The sequence below is a fragment of the Vulpes vulpes genome, chromosome 15 (assembly GCF_048418805.1).
Source record: "Vulpes vulpes isolate BD-2025 chromosome 15, VulVul3, whole genome shotgun sequence".
NCBI classification, from domain to species: Eukaryota; Metazoa; Chordata; class Mammalia; order Carnivora; family Canidae; genus Vulpes; species Vulpes vulpes.
The window spans coordinates 2929147-2951593 of NC_132794.1; the positions used below are offsets into that span (position 1 = coordinate 2929147).

The 22447-nt window shown below is 46.1% G+C and overlaps 1 protein-coding gene across 12 annotated transcripts in view; it reads right to left on the reverse strand.

The window, feature by feature from the left end:
- PKNOX1 (PBX/knotted 1 homeobox 1) overlaps positions 1–22447 on the reverse strand; it is a 62079-nt gene that overhangs the window by 24667 nt on the left and 14965 nt on the right. For 4 of the 12 annotated variants that reach the window (XR_011997516.1, XR_011997514.1, XM_072739554.1 and 1 more), the window contains exons 2-5: positions 7225–7293; positions 5705–5812; positions 2796–2923; positions 182–353 (exon numbers count right to left, since the gene is read on the reverse strand). Coding sequence is in view for 8 of the 12 variants with exons in the window: in XM_072739554.1 (XP_072595655.1) it covers positions 182–353; positions 2796–2923; positions 5705–5755 (351 nt within the window). In the remaining 4 variants the exon portion in view is untranslated. Of the gene's footprint in view, positions 1–181; positions 354–2795; positions 2924–5655; positions 5813–7224; positions 7314–7385; positions 10080–22447 lie in introns of those variants that run through there. The other 8 variants (XR_011997517.1, XR_011997515.1, XM_072739552.1 and 5 more) reach the window with 8 other exon arrangements.

Below are 22447 nucleotides of genomic sequence, written 5' to 3' on the forward strand. Positions count from 1 at the left end.
AGAGAAGGCTGGAAGACGTGGGGACAGGTCACACACATGGGAAGTTATTTCATGAACTACACGATTCTCCCCTTGAGCAGAACTACATTCTAAAGTCCTACTTGGAAGTTTAAAATTTATGGAATGGATTTTAAATTTGGAAGAAGTAAAAAAATAAGAATAAAACACATATTTTACTTACTAAATTGTCAGTTTCCGGATCTTCACAGAAGAAAGGTTTTCCTTCCTTCTCTTGCTTCCTTACAAAATTTTCAATATCTACGTCAAAACTGGCAGAAGTTGTGCCTTCTGAGCCCTGTGTAGATTGTTCACATTTTTCAAACAACAAAGCTAATAATGGAAATAGTGGATGCCTGGGGGGAAAAAATGTAAAATATATGTTCTACATTTGCACGAGAATATTTTAGCAGGTATGTACGCATTCGTTAGTGTAACAGCTTTGTTGAGACACAGTTCACGCGCTACAATCTATCTACTTACAGTGTACAATCCAATGGTGTCCACTCTGTTCACAGAGCACTGCAACCATCACCAAGGTCAATTCTGCAGCTTTTTCATCCTCCCCCAAAGAAACCTGGTAGCCATGAGCAGTCACTGCCCATTTTCCCCCAAAGCCCAGCCCCAGGCCACCATACCGACTTGTCCTACAGATGTGCCAGTTCTAGACATCCCGTATAAACGGAATTATACCACATGTGCCCTTTGGCATCTAGCTTCTTTCGCTTAGCGTGGTGTTTCCCACGCTCACCCAAGTTGTAACATGTGTCAGTACTTTGTTCCTTTTTGTGGCTGAATAATATTTTACTGTGTGGACAGATCAGTTTTATATAGTTTTAAATCTTACATTTAGATCTATACTCCAGGGATGCCTGGGTGGCTCAGCGGTTAAGCGCCTACCCTGGGCCCAGGGCGTGATCCTGGAGTCCCAGGATCGAATCCTGAATCGGGCTCCCTGCATGGAGCCTGATTCTCTGCCTGTGTCTCTGCCTCTCTCTCTCTCTGTCTCTCATGAATAAATAAATAAAATCTTTAAAAAAAAATAGATCTATACTCCATTTTGAGTAAATTTCCATATAAAATGTGAGATTAGGTCAAGGATCTTCCTTTAGCATATGAATGTCTAATTGTTCCAACACCGTTTGTTGGAAACTCTACCTCTACAACTGTGTTTGTGCCTTGGTCAAAGATCAAATAAATCATGTTTTTGTCCATCTACTTCTGGACTCTATCAGTGACACTGATCCTATGCCTTCACCACCATCACCACGTCCTCGTTACTGTAACACCATAGTACATCTCAAAATCCAACTTTGTTCTTTGTTTTCAATGCTGTTTTAGCAAGTCTAGCTCTTTTGCCTTCCGTATAAAATTAGAATTAACTTGTCCATATGTACAAAAATATCCTGCTAAGGCTTTAATTGGAATTGTGGTAAATCTACAAGTCAATTTTAGGAGAAAGAACATCTTTAATATGTTGACCCTTTCAAACCATGAATATGGTGTGTCTCACCATTAATATAGGTTTTCTTTGATTGTTGCATTGGCATTCTAGTTTTTCAGCATAAAGTTTCTGTGTTTTGTTAGATTTATACCTAAATTTTTTGGAGCTTTTGTAAATAGTATTGTCTTTTTAAATTTCAGCTTCCAATTGTATATCACTCATATAGAAATGGGATTGGTGGGCAGCCCCAGTGGCACAGCAGTTTAGTGCCACCTGCAGCCCGGGGTGTGATCCTGGAGACCCGGGATCGAGTCCCACGTCGGGCTCCCTGCATGGAGCCTGCTTCTCCCTCTGCCTGTGTCTCTGCCTCGTTCTCTGTGTCTCTCTCATGAATAAATAAATAATATCTTAAAAAAAAAAAAAAAAAAGAAAGAAAGAAATGGGATTGGTAGCTCTTGTAATCTGTGACCTTATTAAACTTACTTAACTAGTTCTGGGAGTTTTTCGGTAATCCTTGGGATTTTCTACATAGACAATTATGTTGTTTGTACACAGAGTCAGTTTTATTTCTTCCTTTCTAATCTGGTATCCCTTTTCTATAAGTAAGAAAAATGCCTTACTGCACTGGCTAGGACTTTCATTATGGCGGTGTGAATGGGTTGAGTCAGGGTGGACATCTCTGCTTATGCCCAAGCTCGGAGGAAAACAGTCTTTGGCCATTAACTATGATGAGAACTATAGACCTTTTGAGGTTGCCTTTCATCAGGTCAGGGAAGTTTTCCTCTATTGCCACTCTGCTGACAGTTTTTAATCATAATTAGCTGCTAACTTTTGTCAAATGCTTTCCTGTGTCATTTGGTATGATCATGTTGTGGGCCTCACTGGTTGACTGTTTGACTAGTGAATCAGTTTTGAGTTCGTGGGATAAATTCCACTTGGTCAGTGTATGTTATTCTTTCTATGTGCTGCTGGATTTAATATTTGATTAGTGATTTTTATGCTTAAGTTCATGAGGCACACCCATGTGTATTTTTCTTTTTTGTATTGTCTGTATCTGGCTTTAGTACCAGAGTGATGTATTGGGAAGCATTCTCTCTTCCTTTACGGGATTCTCCAGTAAAACTACCCTGGCCTAAAGGTTTCTTTTTACAAGACTGACTAAAACATACATTTCTATTCCAAAACTTTTAAGGTATTAGGAGTAACATCTTAATTTGACAAACTTCTCACTCCAGTGGTTATCACCTACTTCCCTACCCTGCCTACCTAATAGTTCTAGTATATTCCATTTAACAAGGTTCTCCACTCCTGTTATTCCTGCTAAAAACCCACATGCGTCACATCTCATTGCTACCTATAAATGGCCTGCTTGTCTGCATCCATTGGCGTCTGGGACCCCACGGGTGGAGGGCTCACTCCTTCCACATCAGGTTCAGAGCAGTTGGGATCTTGCTCCGTTTTTAACTCTGTTACTACTTGCATCTGTGAAAGGAGGAGGAGAATTTGGTTACTAAACACAACATAAACTGCTACTACGTACTCTATTCTCAAACAGAAACAAATGCAACAGAAATGGTAAATTGCTACACAGCGGGAGGACTGGCAATAGTACATAAAAATGCTACCAACAAAACTCCTTTGAATTTAATAGGCTTTGAAAATGGCTGCAACAAAGGTCAAATTTCCAAATTATCTTGAAAACCGAGAGGACCAGTATCCGAGAAATGCTTATGATTTTCAAAAATATACTACGACACAGTGCTGAAGGCAAGTGGCACACAAATAATCTCTTCTCTCTCTAGATCCTCACACTAACAGTGCAGTAAGAGAAATACACACAAATAGCTCAAACTCTTGTGACAGAAACCACTCAGACCCTACCTTCTATTCTGGACAGGGCTGAAATTCTCCCCATCTACTCTTTAATTTCAGGAATACATAAGCTATACAAATTTTGAGGAAAAAAAGTCATATTCAGAAGGCAAAGACAGCTGTGTTTAAAGAAACAGTATTAAAAGATATTAGCAGTTAAGTTGCTTTACACTAGCTACTTGATTCCTAACTTAGGTGAAAGGTATCTAAATCCTTAAACATAAGGAATTCGGTTTACAGAAAGAAATCCCAAATTGCTGCAGGAACCTTATAATTACCCGTGAGCAGATCACCAGCCCCCTGAACTCCTCAGGACTAGGACCCACCTACCCACCCCCGGCTGCCACAACCCCGTCCCTCGAGGAAGAAGCCGGGTGCAGGCACTCAAGGGAAGGGGCTTATCCCCATGTACCCTGAGAGCCTGCAACCTGGCATGAAGCCCGCTCTGACAGCCGGGGGTGGGTGCAGGCCAAGCGGGGAGCCCTGCAGTGTGGGCCCTAGCACCGCCCTTGCCTCTCACATGGTCCAGCTGTGCATGAATACCTGCGGCCCACTGCCCGTAGATGGTGCCGTGGGCCTGGGAGATCTCTCTCTCTCCCTCTCTCTTTCTCTCTCATAAACACAAAACACTGAAGCAGCTAACAAAAGCCCAATCAAACACAACCTTTCAGGAGGGAAATCTGAAAGAGCCTTAAAAGATTTATTCCAAAAAAAAAAAAAAAAAAAATCATTCCAGGGTGTGTGTGTGTGTGTGTGTGTGTGTTTAAATGATTGTGAAAAAAGAGAATCCTAAATGTCCAACTTCAGAGGAGTGGCCGAGTGAATGGGGCACATCTATACTGCAGAACAGTAAATGTTCAAAGCACCGTGGACAAGGACTTTTCCACATCAAGGGAAAGCGCTCAGCTATTAAAAGTGAGGCTCTTTCCCTCCTTGTGCCTGGCCCTGCCCGGGACACAGCAGGGGATCTGTGCAACACTGGAGAATAAGGATCAGTGGAGGGAGGGAGGACTAGAGGCAGGTGGCAGGTGGGAGGGAGGAGGCTACGGTGGTGACCAGGGCAGGCAGGACGGTCTTCAACAGGAAGCAATGGAAGCACAGACAGCAGGACCGGAGGGCCCTGGCCAAACTGCCGCTTGAGGGAAGAGCCAGTGCCAAGGCCACAGGACAGGGATCCCCAGAAGCGGGGTGCTGAGGGGAGGACCAGAGCAATGCAGAGTCCACAAGGCAGGGCTCCGCCGGGGGGAGGAGGACAACACTAGGTTTGCATTTTAGAAAAAAAAATCACTTGGAACTCTCAAAGGACCTCCAGGGGCAGAGAGCAGGCTGAAGAGGACCCCCACCCCTCAATTCCTATGAGAAGCTAAGACACTTAAACATTTTTTAAGAGCCAACAACAACAACAACAAGCCAACAAAAACAAAGTCTGTGTAACAGAACCAAACCAGGAATGCACAAAACTGGCCACCGCGGAAAGACACAACAGAAGAGGGAGGCAGCCTGAGGTCCCGGGCGCCACCTGGAACCTCATTGATGCTGGGCGGTGACCTCATTTGGGTAAGTCCACCTGGCCCTTTAGTGACCCAGCTCACTAATACCTTCAAGTAGGGCGAAAAGAGAGCCTCTGCGCACTCTCCGACCGCTCCTGACTACAGGAAGCAGGAAGCAAAGCCTGGAAGGTCTTCAATGGAAGAGGCTCCAGGGCTCAGAGTCAGAAGAGGAGTGGCCCCCATTCTGAACACACTGAGCACCCCAAGACCTCAGGTGTCCCCTGAGAGTTCCCAGTACTAGGCTGAGCTCCCCCCTTCCCCTCCTTCCCAATTCCTTCAAGGCACAGAACATGAAACCCCCAGACCTTCACTGCAGCTGCAAGGACAATCAAGTCCACGGACAGTGGAAGGGCAGGCAAGAGGCCACCCACACTCTATCAGAGGAAGCTGTCCGGGCACAGCCACACAACGTGAGGGGACAGCACAGCAACTAGGCCACCCAGAGCGTTGGGACAGGCCCCTCCGCCGCTCACACCTGGGGAGGGGGAACCCCATGGTTCCTGCTCAGGTCAGCAACCAGTCATCTGGCTTTCATCAACACCCAGTTTTTCTTTAAAAAGTAACAACCCTCACTCACACAGACATCAAAAAGGTCAATTTCCCAAAGACTATGACTTAGGGGAGTCAGAATTACTGGCAACTTGGTATCCCTTGAAGAAATGATTTGAATAACTCTACAGCTACCCTTTCTGAGATCAACATATAATAAATGCATCACATGCTTAAAATCGAACTCGCAACCTCACGGAAACTGAATTATAAATATACAAAGCACTGGTCGTGTTTCAGTACCCGATCCATCGACTGTATTTAGAATGCAGAACAAAGCTCAGGCGCTCACTTGTTGCCCATCTTGATAGCTGTCTATGCTTAATGTCTGTGTAGCCATCATGGTTAATGAGTTTTATAACAAAACATCAAATCATCTTGAGTCAAAAGCAAATGGTGTCTGGGGAAACAAAAGCAGAAAAGTGTCCGTTAATCACTGCAGAGCATCTCTGGTCCCCCTTATTCCACAGCATGCATACACTGCGTAAAAATGCATATTTTCACACGGAGAGGAAAAACCCACCCTGATGCGTCATAAGCCAACCCCCTCAGCGTGACCAATTTACACTTGCACTGGGCCCTGACTTGTCTTCACGTTTTGCAGCCATCCAGATTTATTCACCCAAGTGGCGCCTGCACTGACTCAGGGTGGGCGAGCGGCGCCCCCTGCTGTGTGACGAGCACCCCTTCTGGGCAGGAGCCCTGGCCCAGAGCCCCCGGCCCTGGGAGGTCAGGGACACCCGGTGGACACATGGGAACCACACAGGGCACTCTCCTACCACCCGTATGTAGGAGGAGATGGAAATAATGCCTCGTGTCCTTGACGACAAGGCAAAGCTTCAAATTAAGACTAATTGGAGTGGGGGCTACGCAGAGCGCCCCCCCAAGCACCCCCCATTGGAGCACCCGCAGTGTGGCACGGGAACCAGTCAGGTCCCTGTGTGACAGTCCGGGCTGTGCTGAGAAGGTCATAAGTCAAGGGCAGCTATTCACCTGTTCGCTAGCTGATGGTCACGGGGGAAGGGGTCATGGGGGAAGGGGTCACGGGGGAAGGGGTGCTGCGGGAGACCATGCTCAGTGGGGGGTGGGGAACCAAGCCCGAGACTAGCGGCCGGGGAAGGAGGGAGAAGCATGTCCCGAGGCACAGCTGTAAGGAACAAGGCGCCAAGCCCACGACCAGGGGCAGCGGTGGCCGGAAAAGCCAGCCCAGCTCCTAAATGCTTCGGCATCTTGACCCTCTCGGTGCTCACACTCACCCCGGGGCAGGGTCCCGGGGCCGCTTGACCCTGGGGAGCCCAAGTAACTGGCCAGAGGCACAGCTGGCCAGGCTGTCACGGGAGCCAAGGGCTGCCCACCTGCCCGGGGAGCAGCAGGACGTGGGGACAAACGGGGTCACCCTCCTTCCTTCGGCAGGCGCCCCTGTCTTAGGTACCATCCTATGCGCCAGCCCAGACTGGCACACACAGGTCGTGGGGGAGGGGGAGGCACACCCCGGCCCCCTTACACGCGGCTGTCAGGAAGGGATGAGATGTGGACAAGCAGGCAGGGACAGAGAATTCGGGGCGGGGGGCGGGGGGAAGGTCGGGGACGGTGCCTGCAGGAGACCCCCGGGGGCAGGGGGGCTAGTGTGACCCGGCAGGGTGCTGAAGAAGGGGAGGGTAAGGGAGCAGGGGGCACAGGACCAGGTCCCACAGAGTCTCATGGGGGGACAGGGACCCGTGGGAGAGTCTGAGCAGAAGGGGGACGTGACAGGGACACACAGAGGACAGGTGTGCAGTGCTGCGCAGGCAGGGGCCCATGCGGGGTTCCCACCTGAGCCACGGGCAGAGCAGAGCCGCATGTCCCAAAATGGAGCAGATGGAGAGGAGCAGGTTCTGCGGCCTGGGAGGAGAAAGCAAGAGTTGGGATATTTTAGGTTTGAGATGCTTCTCATACAAATTCTGAACCAATGAGACTGTACCAGAAATGCAAACCTGCTGACCACCAGGGTATGGCTGGTACGAGCCGGGGCTGAACAGTTCCACAGGAGACAGCCAAAGCCCAGTCCCTAGTCCTTGCAAATGGGACCTTCTCTAGAAAAAGGGTCTTTATACATGGAATTATATGAAGGATTTTAAAATGAGACTATCCTGCATTTAGGGGAGGCCCTAAATCCAATGACTGGTGTCCTCTAAGAGTGGCGAGAGGAAGATCTGAGACACTCAGAGGGGACCGCCACGTGAAGACAGAAGCCAGCCCCAAGCCAAGGACTCCTAGAGCTACCGGGAGCTGAGAGAGGCAGGAAGGACCCTCCCCTAAGCCTTCACATCCTGGGTTGACTGCAGGTTCTGGCCGAGACCAGAAAAGATGTATCTGTTGTTTTTGTCCATCCAGCTTGTGGGACTTTGTGCCAGCAGCCCCAGGACACTGAGACAGTGGGCAGAGCGTCCAGCCCGGGAGAGGCCACCCAGGGGGCAGGGCGCAGGCCATGTAAGAGTCAGGAGGTTGGGAAATCAGGGCCCCCAGCACAGAATGGGGAGCAGCCAGCAGGGCAAGAACAGAACCAAGTGGTGCCACTGATGCCAGTGGAGGAGGTGGATGGAGGACGGGGTGTCAGTCACACCCGTGCGGCTGACCACGGCCATGGGGACCTGCAGGGGTGTGTCCGTGGGCCGGGCAGAGGAGGACCTGATGGGAGCGGGCAGGAGAGAGAGCAGGACGTGGCAAGCCCGAGGCTGGGAAGTGAACCATGCAGAGTCATGACTGAAGGTGCCCCCTCTGCCCCTGGCACCCCCAACTGTTACCTCCTAATGGTCTCTGTCTTGACCAAAAGCTGCCCCTCCTCCTAGCATCTTGCCTTCCCCTCCACCCCAGGGCAGTGACTCCAGCCAGCATTCCCCACGACCTTGACCACAGCAGCGGCTCACGGGAACCTCTGGTCTCACCCTCCTCCCCTCCACTGTCCGCTTTTCAGAAATGCAAACCTGGTGAAAACCCCAGGAGGTCAAGTCGTGGGCAGCAGGGCCCTGGCCAGCGCTCTCCTACTGGGAGCTGTGCCAACAGTCAGAGGGCACCACACTACTTCCTCCCCCTGCCTGGCCCTCCCGCTGCCTGGCAGTTCTGCTGGAACACTCGGGCCTTTTCTGGGCGCGGCCCGCACGGGACTACTCCTCATCCCCATCATCATCCCCAGCGTCTGCCCAGTGGCGCGCCCGCACCAGCCCTGCACATCTCTCCTGGGGCCTCACGTCCAGCCTCTGCTCAGTCCTGTGGTGCCTCGTGGTTTTCCTTCCTCTACATGGTCCTTAAGGGTCAAGGACCTTGTCCTGCTGTGTCCCCGACAACCAGCACCATCCACAGCATGGTCTGGATGGCGGCTCACGCCAGCTCCGCCTGCCCCGGTGCCCACATCAACTGGCTGTGCTTTCAACCTCTTCCGATCTCTATTACTGTCACTTTTGTGGCTGCTGGCAGGAAGGGTCCCGTCCCAAGGCCAGGCTCTGGCTGAGTCATCCTAGGCCTGCAGAGGGCAGGGCAGCCACAGGCTCACCAGGCTGGTTCAACAGTCACTGGAAGAGCAGCAGAGGCTTTGTGGGAGGAGCTAAGTCCCCAGTCCCCGAGTCATCCAGAGTCATCCGATACTCAATGGGAAAGCCACCCTGGCAAAGGGAACATCTACGAACCGACGGGCAGACTGGAAAGTATCTTGATTACACACCTTTACCTTCTCGGCCGCGGAGACGTCAGGTAAGCGCACCTGTGTCGGGGGCTGCTTCCACATTTGTACTATTTAACCCTGTACAGATGCAGCGGGAGGTGCGGGCACCACCTTACCCAGAAGGCAACCCAGACCAGGGGACGTGCCCAGAAAGTGATGGGACCGGCCAGGAGATAGCCTGGGTTGCCAGGGGCTCGCGTGCTCAGAGCTGCACGGCGGGAGCGGAGCTCTCCCTCCATCAGCCATCTGAAGGTCTGAGACTATTCAAAGTGGAAAAGAAAATATTTTATAAAACTTCCACTTAAAGAATAGGCAGGGGCAGCCCGGGTGGCTCAGCGGGTTAGCACTGCCTGCAGCCCAGGGCGTGATCCTGGAGACCCGGGATCAAGTCCCGCATCGGGCTCCCTGCATGGAGCCTGCTTCTCCCTCTGCCTGGGCCCCTCTCTCTCTCTCTCTCTCTCTGTCTCTCATGAATAAATAAAATCAAATGTTTAAAATAAAAAAAAATAAAAAACACACACAAACATAGAGCCATAGATGCACAGGTGAGCTCACCTACATACACATGACAGGTGCAGTACATGCACACACTGGCCCAGCCCTGTCCACTGAGAGGCTTGAGAAGCAGTGACACCCAGTAGCAAGTAGCACTTGGTATCCAGATCTTGGTTGATAAATATCAATCCACAATACAAAGAATCAGGGCTCCTTAGAGAAGTGGCTGATTTGATCCTAGGGCTGGAAAGGACAAGATGAGCCTGGAACCTGTGCTCAAAAAATCATGGGGAATGTGGACAAACCAGCTTGCAGAAGCTCTCACTGGCCAAAAGTGGGACAATGTGAGCAATGAAGTATGATAGTAATTGGGAGTAAAACAAGAATCTGTTGAGCCCAATAAGATACCTAGGAATAAACCTAGGTATCTAAACCTTTCACCCAAAGAGGTGAAAGACCTATACTCTGAAAACTATAAAACACTGATCAAAGAAATTGAAGATGACACAAAGATACGGGAAAACATTCCATCCTCATGGATTGGAAGAGCAAGCATCGTTAAAATGTCCATAGTACCCAAAGCAACCTACACAGTTAATGCAATCCCTATCAAATACCAACAGAACTTTTCAAAGAACTAGAACAAACAAGCCTAAAATTTGCATGGCACCACATCTTTTGATCCCCCAAAACCAAAGGGATGTTGAAAAAGAAAACCAAAGTTGGTGGCATCACAATTGCACACTTTAAGCTGTATTATTAAGTTGTAATCATCAAGACAGTATGGTACTAGCACAGAAATAGATACATAGATCAACAGAACAGAAAACCCAAAAATGAACCCACAACTTTATGGTCAATTAATCTTCAGCCAAGCAGCAAATAATTATCCCAGGGAAAAAAAGACAGTCTCTTCAACAAACAGTGTTGGGAAAACCACAGAAGAATGAGGGACGCCTGTGTGGCTCAGTGGTTGAGCATCTGCCTTTGGGTCAGGCCATAATTCTGGAGTCCCGGGATCAAGTCCCACATCAGGCTCCCTGCATGGAGCCTGCCTCTCCTCTCTCTGCCTGTGTCTCTGCCTGTCTCTCTCTCTCTCTCTCTCTCTCTCTCTCTCTCTGTGTGTGTGACTATCATAAATAAATAAAAATTAAAAAATAAAATAAAATAAAATCTTGAAAAAAAAAAAAAAAGGAATGAAATTGGACCACTATCCTACACCATACACAAAAATAAATTCAACATGGGTTAAAGACCTAAATGTCAGACCTGAAACCATAAAAAAACCTAGAAGAGAACACAGGGAGTAATTTCTCTGACATCTGCCATAACATGTTTCTAGATATATCTCCTGAGATAAGGGGAACAAAAGCAAAAGTAAACTACTGGGATTTCATCAAAATAAAAAGCTTCTTCACAGCAAAAGAAACAAAACCAAAGGCAACCTACAGAATGGGAGAAGATATTTGCAAGTGACATATCTTAAAAAGGTTTAATGTCTAAAATAGTTGAAGAACTTATAAAACTCAACACCCAAAAACAAATAACCAAATTAAAAATGGGAAGACATGAACAGACATTTCCCCAAAGAAGACATCCAGATGGCCAACAGACACACGAAAAGATGCTCAACATCACTTAATGTCAGGGAAATACAAATCAATACCACAATGAGAAGCCACCTCACACCCATCAGAATGGCTAAACTCAACAACACAAGAAAGAAGAGGTGTTGGCGAGGACGCAGAGAAAGGGGAACCCCCTTGCACTGTTGGTGGGGGCAGACTGGTGCGTCCACTCTGGAAAACAGTATGGAGGGTCCTCAGAAAGTTAAAAATAGAGCTGTCCTACTAATCCAGCAAATGCACCACTGAGTATTTACCCCAAAAAAATACAAAAACACTAATTCAAGAAGACTTAAGATGAAGAAGGAGTAGAGGACCCTAACTTTGGTCCCTGGTATTCAGCTCAATAGTTACCAAATCATTCTGAACACCTGCAAAATCAACCGGAGATCTGAGAAAAGAATTGCTGCAGTTTTACCAATAGAAAAGCAACTACTTTTTGCAAGGTAGGAGGTTTAGAGACGTGACTCGGAGGCCATATATGGGAAGCTAAACCGCAGGGGTAGGGAGCCTCCGAAAGCCGCTACTGGAAAGTGTTAGAAGCAGTGAACACAAAAATCAGAACTTTTGTAGTCTTCCTGAAAGGTGATCATGGGGACGGGATCCCAGGTGGGACAGTGTCATCTCAGGGCCCCCGGGGTCACAAAAAGAACAAGAGTGACAGGCACTGAGGACGGTACTTGATGGAATGAGCACTGGATGTTATATGTTGGCAAATATTTAGGTGTTTTTAAAAGACACATAAGATATTTGTGTGTCTAAATATTTATGTGTCTAAAAAGACATTTATGTGTCTTTTTTACTAGAACTTCTTTCCCAACCTTAAAAATCTGCATATTTATCCTTTAACTAAACAAACAAAAAACCTGAGGAAGTAGACTTTTTTAAAAAGATTTTTTTTTTTCATGAGAGACACACACACACACACACACAGAGAGAGAGAGAGAGAGAGGCAGAGACACAGGCCGAGGGAGAAGCAGGCTCCACGCAGGGAGCTCCACGTGGGAGCTCGACGTGGGACTCGATCCTGGATCCCCAGGATCACACCCTGGACTGAAGGTGGCGCTAAACCGCTGAGCCACCTGGGCTGCCCAGCTTTTTTTCTTTTTTCTTTTTTTATTTAAATTCAATTTGCTGGGCAGCCCGGGTGGCTCAGTGGGTGGCTCAGCAGTTGAACGTCTGCCTTCAGCCCAGGGTGTGATCCTGGGGACCCAGGATCGAGTCCCATGTCGAGCTCCCTGCATGGAGCCTGCTTCTTCCTCTGCCTGTATCTCTGCCTCTCTCTCTCTCTGTGTGTGTCTCTCATGAAAATATAAATAAAATCTTAAAAAAAAAATTCATGGTTTCAGGGCCATAAGATCGAATTTTGCAATAGGCTCCTCACTCAGTGAGGAGTCTGGTGGAGGTTCTTTTTTCCCTTTCTGTCTCTGTCTATGCCTCCCCCCCCCTAATAAATAATCTTTACACTCTGAAAAAAATATAATACCTACCTAAGGAAGGCCACAATAGCCAAACTGTGGAAGGAGCCTCGGTGTCCATCGAAAGATGAATGGATAAAGAAGATGTGGTTTATGTATACAATGGAATATTCCTCAGCCATTAGAAACGACAAATACCCACCATTTGCTTCAACGTGGACGGAACTGGAGGGTATTATGCTGAGTGAAATAAGTCAATCGGAGAAGGACAAGCAGTGTATGTTCTCATTCATTTGGGGAATATGAATAATAGTGAAAGGGAATATAAAGGAAGGGAAAAGAAATGTTGGGAAATATCAGGAAGGGAGACAGAACATAAAGACTCCTAACTCGGGGAAATGAACTAGGGGTGGTGGAAGGGGAGGAGGGCGGGTGTTGGAGGGGAATGGGTGACGGGCACTGAGGTGGACACTTGACGGGATGAGCACTGGGTGTTTTTCTGTATGTTGGGAAATTGAACACCAATAAAAGTTAATTTAAAAAAAAAATACCTACCTAAAGTGTTGTTATAAGTACTAAATGCTAGCATTTGCAAAATGCTTAGTTGGCATGCAGAAGGTATCCAGTAAATGTTGGCTACGTTGATTGGACCACCAATCTACAGAAACACTGTTCTCTGTCAGAATTATAATAGTTGGAAAGTATTTACTGTCTCTTCATTTTTGCTCAGTTTAAATTATGATAAAGTAAAATCTAATATTGAAAACAAAACAAAACAAAACAAAACAAAAAAAAAAAAACGAAAGCACCCAATGGTGGCAGAGTTCCCAGGCATCAGAGTGGGGATCCGGCTAGGTGTGGCCATAAAGCAGAACTGAGGCCCTGAGGGTGGACCCTCTCCCCGCAGGGGCCCAACAGGGGCAGAATGTGGCGGGACCCCCCTCCCTGCCCTGGGAGGAGAGAGCAGGAGCACACAGCAGGGGTCTGCAAAGTTCAGAGACTCCAAGGGGCAGGGGGTGTTCCTGCCTGAGATAGAAATGCTCCCCAGGTAAACACAGGGAGTCAAGAGTGATTCTGTGGGGGCTCACGAAGAGTGGGGGGCTGGAGATCGGGGTGCCACCTCTTTCATCCCCACCTGGTTCCTGAGCCACGCTCACAGAGCCCCGCTCCCCCAGCAACCGGGGTGCAACCCCCAGGGGCACAGACACCTGAGAATCAGGGCAACAGGGCCCTCCCCCAGAAGACCAGCAGGGACTTCAGGCTGATACCAAGTTAATTAATTATGCAGAATTGCAAAACTCCAGCTCTGAGGGGAACAGCATATAGCATTTGTGGGTTTTTTCTTATGATTCTTTAGTCTTTCAGTTTTAGATTTTATTTCCCTTTTAGCTATTTTCTTATTTTATCAATTTTTAAATCTTTTTTCTTTTTTACATTTACATGTCATCTTTTTTCCACTTTTTGCTTCCTTTCATTGTATTCAATTTTATTTTTGTATATATGTAAGTTTCTCTTTCTTTCCTATTTTGGGATCTAGTTACTTCTAACAAACAGACTAAAATACACCCAGGATCTAGTTTATTGTTCTGTTTAACTTCTTGTTTGATTGTATTCTTGTTTTTTTGTGTTTTTGTTTTTGGATTTTTTGGGTTTTTTGGGTTTCTGTTCTCTTCTGATTTGTTTAGTGTGTATTTTTCTGGTGTCATAGTTGCTATTTTGTATTTTGTCTCTTTCATCTATTCTTTTCTGGACAAATGACAAGATGAAAGAACTCACCCTAAAAGCAAGAACAAGAGGCAGTACTCACTGCCAGGGATTTAGTCAATATGGATATAACTAAGAGGTCAGAACTAGAATTCAAAACATTATGATTATGAAGATACTAGCTGGGCTTGAAAAAAAGCATAGAAGACACTAGAGTATCCCTTACTGGAGAAATAAAAGAACTAAAATCTAATGGTCAAAATCAAAAAGGCTATAATTGAGATACAATAAAAAATGGAGGCTCTGATAGGATAAATGAAGCAGAAGAAAAAAATCAGTGATATAGAAGACAAAATGATGAAGAATAAGGAATCTGAGAAAGAGAGAGATAGTATAAAGTGAAACAATATGGAATAACTGGGGTCCCAGAGGAAGCAGAAAGAGTGGGGCAGAAGGATTATTTGAGCAAATTATAGCTGAAAACTTCCCTAATCTGAGGAAGGAAACAGGCATTCAATTCCAGGAGGCACAGAGGACCTCCCCTCCCTTAAAATCAATAAAAATAGGTCAACACCTCAACATTTAATAGTGAAGTTTGCAAATCTCAGATACAAAGAGAAAATCACAAAAGCAGCTCAGGACAAGAGGTCCTTAACCTACAAGCGTAGAAACATAAGGCTGGCAGCAGAGCTGTCCACAGAGACCTGGCAGGCCAGAAAGGACTGGTATGATATATTCAGGGGCTAAATGAGAAAAATACGCAGCAAACAATAGTTTTTCCAACAAGGCTGTTCTTCATAACAGAAAGAGAAAATAAAGAGCTTCCAGGACAAGGACACTGGGATGGCTCAGTGGTTGAGCGTCTGCCTTTGGCTCGGGGCATGATCCGGGAGTCACCAGATCGAGTCCCCCATTGGGCACCCCACAGGAAGCCTGCTTCTCCCTCTGCCTACCTGTGTCTCTGCCCCCTCTCTGTGTCTCTCATGAGTAAATAAAATCTTAAAAAAAAATTTTTTTGGAGGGGGCTGCCCCGGTGGCTCAGCGGTTTAGCGCCGTCTTCAGCCCAGGGCATGATCCTGGAAACCCGGGATCGAGTCCCACATCGAGCTCCCTGCATGGATCCTGCTTCTCCCTCTGCCTGTGTCTCTACCTCTCTCTCTCTCTCTGTGTCTCATGAATAAATAAATAAAATCTTTAAAAAAATTTTTTTTTTTAAAAAAGAGCTTCCAGGACAAATGAAACTAAAAGAATTTGTGATCACTAAACCAGCTCTGCAAGAAATATTAAAGAGGATCCTTTGGGCAAAGAAAGAGCCCAAAAGTAACAATGACCAGAAAGGAACAGAGACAATGCACAGAAACAGTAACTTTACAAGTAATACAATGGCACTAAATTTGTATCTTTCAATAATTACTCTGAATGTAAATGGGCTAAATGCTCCAATCCAAAGATACAGGGTATCAGATTGGATTAAAAAAAAAAAAAAAAAACCAAGACCCACTGATATGCTGTCTACAAGGTGTGTTTAGACCCAAAGACACCTCTAGATTGAATGTGAGGGGGTGGAGAACCATACTAATGGACATCAAAAGAAAGCTGGGGTAGCCATCCTTAGACAAACTAGACTTTATTTTTTTTTAAGATTCTATTTATTTATTCATGGGAGACACAGAGAGAGAGAGAGAGGGAGAGAGGCAGAGACACAGGCAGAGGGAGAAGCAGGCTCCATGCAGGGAGCCCAATGTGGGACTCGATCCCAGGTCTCCAGGATCAGGCCCTGGGCTGAAGGCGGCGCTAAACGACTGAGCCACCAGGGCTGTCCTATACCAGAGATTGTAATAAGAGACGAAGAAGGACACCATATCATAATAAAAGGATCTACCAACAAGAAGACCTAACAGTGTATATATTTTGCCTCTAACTTGGGAGCAGCCAATTATATAAACCAAGCAATAAAAAATTTAGGGGTGCCTGGGAGCCTCAGTGGTTGAGCATCTGCCTTCAGCTCAGGGCATGACCCAAGGATCCTAGGATCAAGTCCTGCATCGGGTTCCCTGCAGGGAACCTGCTTCTCCCTCTGCCTGTGTCTCTGCCTCTCTCTGCGTGTCTCTCTAAAATGAATAAATTTATTTTAGCCTTAAAAAAATTGTAAAAACACATTGGTAATAATAATAAGGGGACTTCAGTACCACACTCACAGCAATTGACAGATAATCTAAGCAGAAGACCAACAACGAAACAAGGGCTTTGAATGACACACTGAACCAGGTGGACTTCACAGATATATTCAGAGCATTTCATCCTAAAGCAACAGAATACACACCCTTGAGTGCACATGGAACATTTTTCAAAATAGATTATATATCAGGTCTCAATATCAGGTCTCAGAACACATTATATATCAGCTCTCAATATTTTTCAGAATAGATTATATATCAGGTCTCAATCAAGTCTTTCAGTACCAAAAGATTGGGATGATCCCTGCATATTTTCAGACCACGATGCTTTAAAACTTGAACTCAATCACAAGAGGAAATTTGGAAGGAACACAAATACATGGAGACTAAAGAGCATCCTATTAAAGAATAAATGGGTCAACCAGGAAATTAAAGAGGAATTTTATACATCTATGGAAACAAATGAAAATGAAAACATAAGTGTTCAAAACCCTGGGATGCAGCAAAGGTGGTACTAACAGGGAAGTATACAGCAATACAAGCCTTTCTCAAGAAAAAAGAAAAGCCTCAACTATACAACCTAACCCTACACCTAACGGAGGCAGAGAACAGCAAATAACGGAGGCAGATTTCTCCTAAATCCAGCAGGAGAAGAGAAATAATAAAGATTAGTACAGAAATCAATGAACTAGATACCAAAAAACAACAGCAGAATAGATCAGCTAGTAACTGGTTCTCTGAAAGAATTAATTAGATTGATAAACCCTTAGCTGGACTTATCAAAAAGAAAAGAGAAAGGACTCAAATAGGTAAAATTATGAATGAAAAAGGAGAGATCACAACCAACACTGAAGAAATACAATGATAAGAACATAGTATAAACAACTACATGCAAACAATTTAGACTAATCTGGAAGAAATGGTTGCATTCCTAGAGATGTATAAACTACCAAAACTGAAACAGGAAGAAATATAAAACCTGAGCAGACCCATAACCAGCCAGGAAATTGAAGCAGTCATCAAAAATCTCCCAACAAACAGGAGTCTAGAGTCAGATGACTTTTCAGGGGAACTCTACCAAACATTTTAAAGAATTAATACCTATTCTTCTGAAGATATCTCAAAAAATAGAAATGGAAGGAAAACTTCCAAACTCTTTCTATGAGGCCAGCATTACCTTGATCCCAAAACTAGACAAAGACCCCACCAGAAACAAAAAATTACAGACCAATATCCCTGATGAACATGGATACCAAAATTCTCACCAATAGGATCCAACAGTATATTAAAAGGATTATTCACCACAACCGAGTGGGATTTATTCCTGGGCTGCAAGGGTGGTTCAACAGCCACAAATCAATCAATGTGATACACTGCACTAATAAAGGGCAAGAACCATTCGATCCTGTCAACAGATGAAGAAAAAATATTTGACAAAGCACAGTGTCCTTTCTTCATTAAAATTCTTCACAGCGTAGGGAAAGAGGGAACCATCTTGAAATCATAAAAACCATCTATGAAGGGATCCCTGGGTGGCGCAGCGGTTTGGCGCCTGCCTTTTGGCCCAGGGCGCGATCCTGGAGACCCGGGATCGAATCCCACGTCGGGCTCTCGGTGCATGGAGCCTGCTTCTCCTCCCTCTGCCTGTGTCTCTGCCTCTCTCTCTGTGTGTGTGTGTGTGACTATCATAAATAAATAAAAATTTAAAAAAACAAAAAACAAAAACCATCTATGAAAAGCCCACAGCAAATATCATTCTCAATGGGGAAAAACAGAAATTTTCCAAGGTCAGGAACACAACAGGGATGTTCACTCTCACCACTGATGTTCAAAATAGTACCTAAGCTCAGCAATCAGACAACAAGAAGAAATAAAAGACATCTAAATGGGCCAAGAAGTCAAACTCTCACTCTTTGCAGATGACATGATATTCTATGTTGAGTAATCAAAAGACTCCACCTAAAAATTGCTAGAACTCATACAGGAATTCAACAAAGTGATAGGACACAAAATCAATGCCCAGAAACCAGTTGCATTTCTATACACTAACAGTGAGACAGAAGAAAGAGAAATTAAGGAATTGACCCCATTTACAACTGCACCAAAAACCCTAAGATACCTAGGAATAAACCTAACCAAAGAGGTAAAGGAAAGATCTGTACTCTGAAAGTTATAAAACACTTATGAAAGAAATCGAAGAGGACACAAAGAGATGAGAAAACATCGCATGCTTATGCACTGGAAGGATAAATATTGTTAGAATGTCTATGCTACCCAGAGCGATCTATACATTCGATGCAATCTCTATCAAAATACCACTAACATTTTTCACAGAGCTGCAACAAATAATCCTAAGATTTGTATGGAACCAAAAAGACCCCAAAGAGCCAAAGGAATGTTGAAAAACAAAACCAGGGCAGCCGGGGTGGCTCAGCAGTTTAGCACTGCCTTCAGCCTGGGGCATGATCCTGGAGACCTGGGATAGAGTCCCACGTCGGGCTCCCTGCATGGGGCCTGTTTCTCCCTCTGCCAGAGTCTCTGCCCCACTCCGTCTCTCTCATGAGTAAATAAAGTCTTAAAAAAAAAAAAAAAAAACAGAAAAACAAAACCAAACCTGATGGCATCACAATGTCTGACTTGAAGCTGTGGTCATCAAGACAGTATGGTCCTGGCACATAAATAGACACATAGATTAATGGAACAGAATAGAGAACCTAGGAATGGACCCTCAACTCTATGGTCAACTCATCTTTGACAAAGCAAGAAAGAACATCCACTGGAAAAAAGACAGTGTCTTCAACAAACGGTGTTGGAAAAACTGGACAGCCATATGCAGAATGAAACTGGAAACTTATTTTGTGTAAGAAACTTTTTTTTACACAAAATAAACTCAAAATGGGTTAAAGACCTAAATGTGAGACAGGAAACGATGAAAATCCTAGAACACAGGCCACAACCTCTGTGACCTCAGCTACAGCAACTTCTTGCTAGACATGGCTTCCAAGGCAAGGGAAACAAAGCCAGAACGAACTACGGGGACTTCATCAAGATAATAAGCCTTGGCACAGCTAAGGACACAGTTGACAAGGCCAAGACAACCTACAGAATGGGAGAAGAGATTTGCAAATGTCTTAGCAGATAAAAGGCTAGTACGCAAAAATCTATAAAGAACTTTATCAAACCCAACACCCAAAAAACAAATAATCCAGTCAAGAGATGGACAGAAGACATGAACAGACATTTCTCCAAAGAAGACATACGCATGGCCGCATGGCCAACAGACCCATGGAGAAATGCTTAACATCACTTGGCATCAGGGAAATACACATCAAACCACAATGAGAGGGACGCCCGGTGGCTGACTGGTTGAGCGCCTGCCTTCGGCCCAGGAGTCCCGGGATCGAGTTCCGCATCGGGCTCTCTGCAGGGAGCCTGCTCCTCCCTCTGCCTGGGTCTCTGCCTCTCTCTGTGTGTCTCATGAATAAATAAATAAATAATCTTTAAAGAGAGAGAGAGAGAGAGAGAGAGAGAGAGAGAAGCAGGAACCACCGGATGTGCCCACTACAAGAGCTGTAAGAGGCGATGCAGGGGCTGCCAACCTCGAGAAGCACCTTTGTTTTGAGGAGCGAGGGCTGCAGTGTGTGGGGATGTGGTCACAATACCCAGAACTTACTTGACATGCGCAACAGGCACACACAGAGCCAAAGACACCGTGGCCAGACCATCAACTGCTGAATCCAGGAGGTAGGGAGGTAGGGGATCTCCCTTCTACTCTTAACCTTTAGGTCTCAAAACGTCCATCATAAATATTGGAGGAAAGTCAGAATTTTATCTCAAAACCAGGGATTTGCAGTCCTTCTCTCCATCAAAACTTCAAGGTCTGACATAATTAGTACAACCATTGTAAATGGAAAATTTGACATCTGTGCCCAAAGCTTTGAAAACATGTGCTCCCTCTACAATAGGATATCAGGCAGGGAATTCTTTAAAGGGGGTGAGGGGTGGGAAACTCCCTCTGCTGAGTAAAAACAGGGGCAGAGCAGGAAGGGGCCAGAACATTCGCGCAGACAGGACAGCACAGAACTGCAGGAAGGAGCCACCAGGTGGCGCCATTGACCCAAGAGGCCCAAAAGCGCCGTGAGCCCACAGGCAGCACCGTCCCCTGCAGGGGCCACCCACCTGCCACTGTGCTGCCCCTAACCTGCGGAGCCCCCTCCACATCCCGCTGCCCGGCACAGCGCTCCACCACCCCTAGGTACTGACGCTGGCCCATAGCCGCAAGCAGGCAGCCACGCGGCTCCCCGCACCACTTCCTGGGCTCAGGAGGAGGCTGCCAGCGAGCCAGGCCCAAGCCTCCATCTGGGCGCCCAAGGGAAAGCCACCATTCACTGGGGGCTACACGACAGGCACCCGCCCCAAGGATGGGCAGGCAGCAAGCTCATCTGTAGCAAAACCTGCTTTGTGGGCAGCCCGGGTGGCTCAGTGGTTTAGCACCGCCTTCGGCCCGGGGCCTGATCCTGGAGACCCGGGATCGAGTCCCATGTCGGGGTCCCCACAGGGAGCCTGCTTCTCCCTCTGCCTGTGGTTCTGCCTCTCTCTGTGTGTCTCTCATGAAAAAATAAAATAAAATAAAATAAAATACCTGCTTTGTTAAGCAGTATGTAAAAACCAAGGCTAACATGAGGTTTAGAAAATCAATCAGTTCTTAGCTCTTCTCACCATTACACAGAAAAATAAATTCCTCTTATGTTCAAACTTACACAACACTGTCTTCACTTAACATTACACAGAGCTCTAAAATGCAACTCAAAGAACTGCCAATCCGATGTGCTTACAATATCATGCTGTCAAAGGGTTCGATGTAGTTTTTATCTATCTCTTTTAAAAATTTCATACAATAAAAAAAAAGACACACCATTTTTAAAAAAGATTTTATTATTTACTTATGTGACAGAGAGAGAGAGAGACAAAGATAGTGACAGAGATAGTTAGAGAGAGCATGAGCAGGGAGGGGGGGGAGAAGCAGGGTCCCCGCTGAGCAGGGAGCGCGACACAGGGCTCGATCCCAGGACCCCAGGATCATGACCTGAGCTGAAGGCAGACACTTCATGACTGAGCCACCCAGGCGCTCTGAAAAGGGGACACATCATTTACTGAAGTTGTTACTTTGGTGCCCTTTCAAGAGTTCTAGCCGGACTAGTACAGATGAAAAAAACACAATTTTCCAATCTCTATGTACAGAAATATTAAAACTCACTAGTAACTAAAGAAACACAAATTTTTAAATAATAATCCTTTTTCATCTAGCAATTATTACATTTTTTTTTAATTTTTATTTATTTATGATAGTCATAGAGAGAGAGAGAGAGGCAGAGACACAGGAGGAGGGAGAAGCAGGCTCCATGCACCGGGAGCCCGACGTGGGATTCGATCCCGGGTCTCCAGGATCGCGCCCTGGGCCAAAGGCAGGCGCCAAACCGCTGCGCCACCCAGGGATCCCTAGCAATTATTACATTTAAATAAGAGTCCCACACTTCCCTAGCAAAGATGAAGTGACACCTGGAATCCTGAAGGAGTCCTGGGACTCAGGAACCATGTAACTGGTCTGGAGAGCAATCTGACCATAAGCACATTTAGCCAAAAACCAGGTCACAGTCTTCTCAAAATCAACCTAAGAATATAGTGTTAGTGTTGTGACCTTAAAGGTGGACAAAAATACGAAACATGGTCCAAATCCGATAGGCAGGCATTTTACCGTTTTTCATGCATTCCTGTCCAGGTGGATGAGAAGAGTAAGCTTAGTTTTTCAGAAAAGGAGAGATATAAACGGATTGGTTGAATTCCACCAAGTGGTGAAGTGTTTTGTGCTCTGACCAGGTGGACGAATCAGGGAAGACACTGCATGTGGGGCGGAGGGTG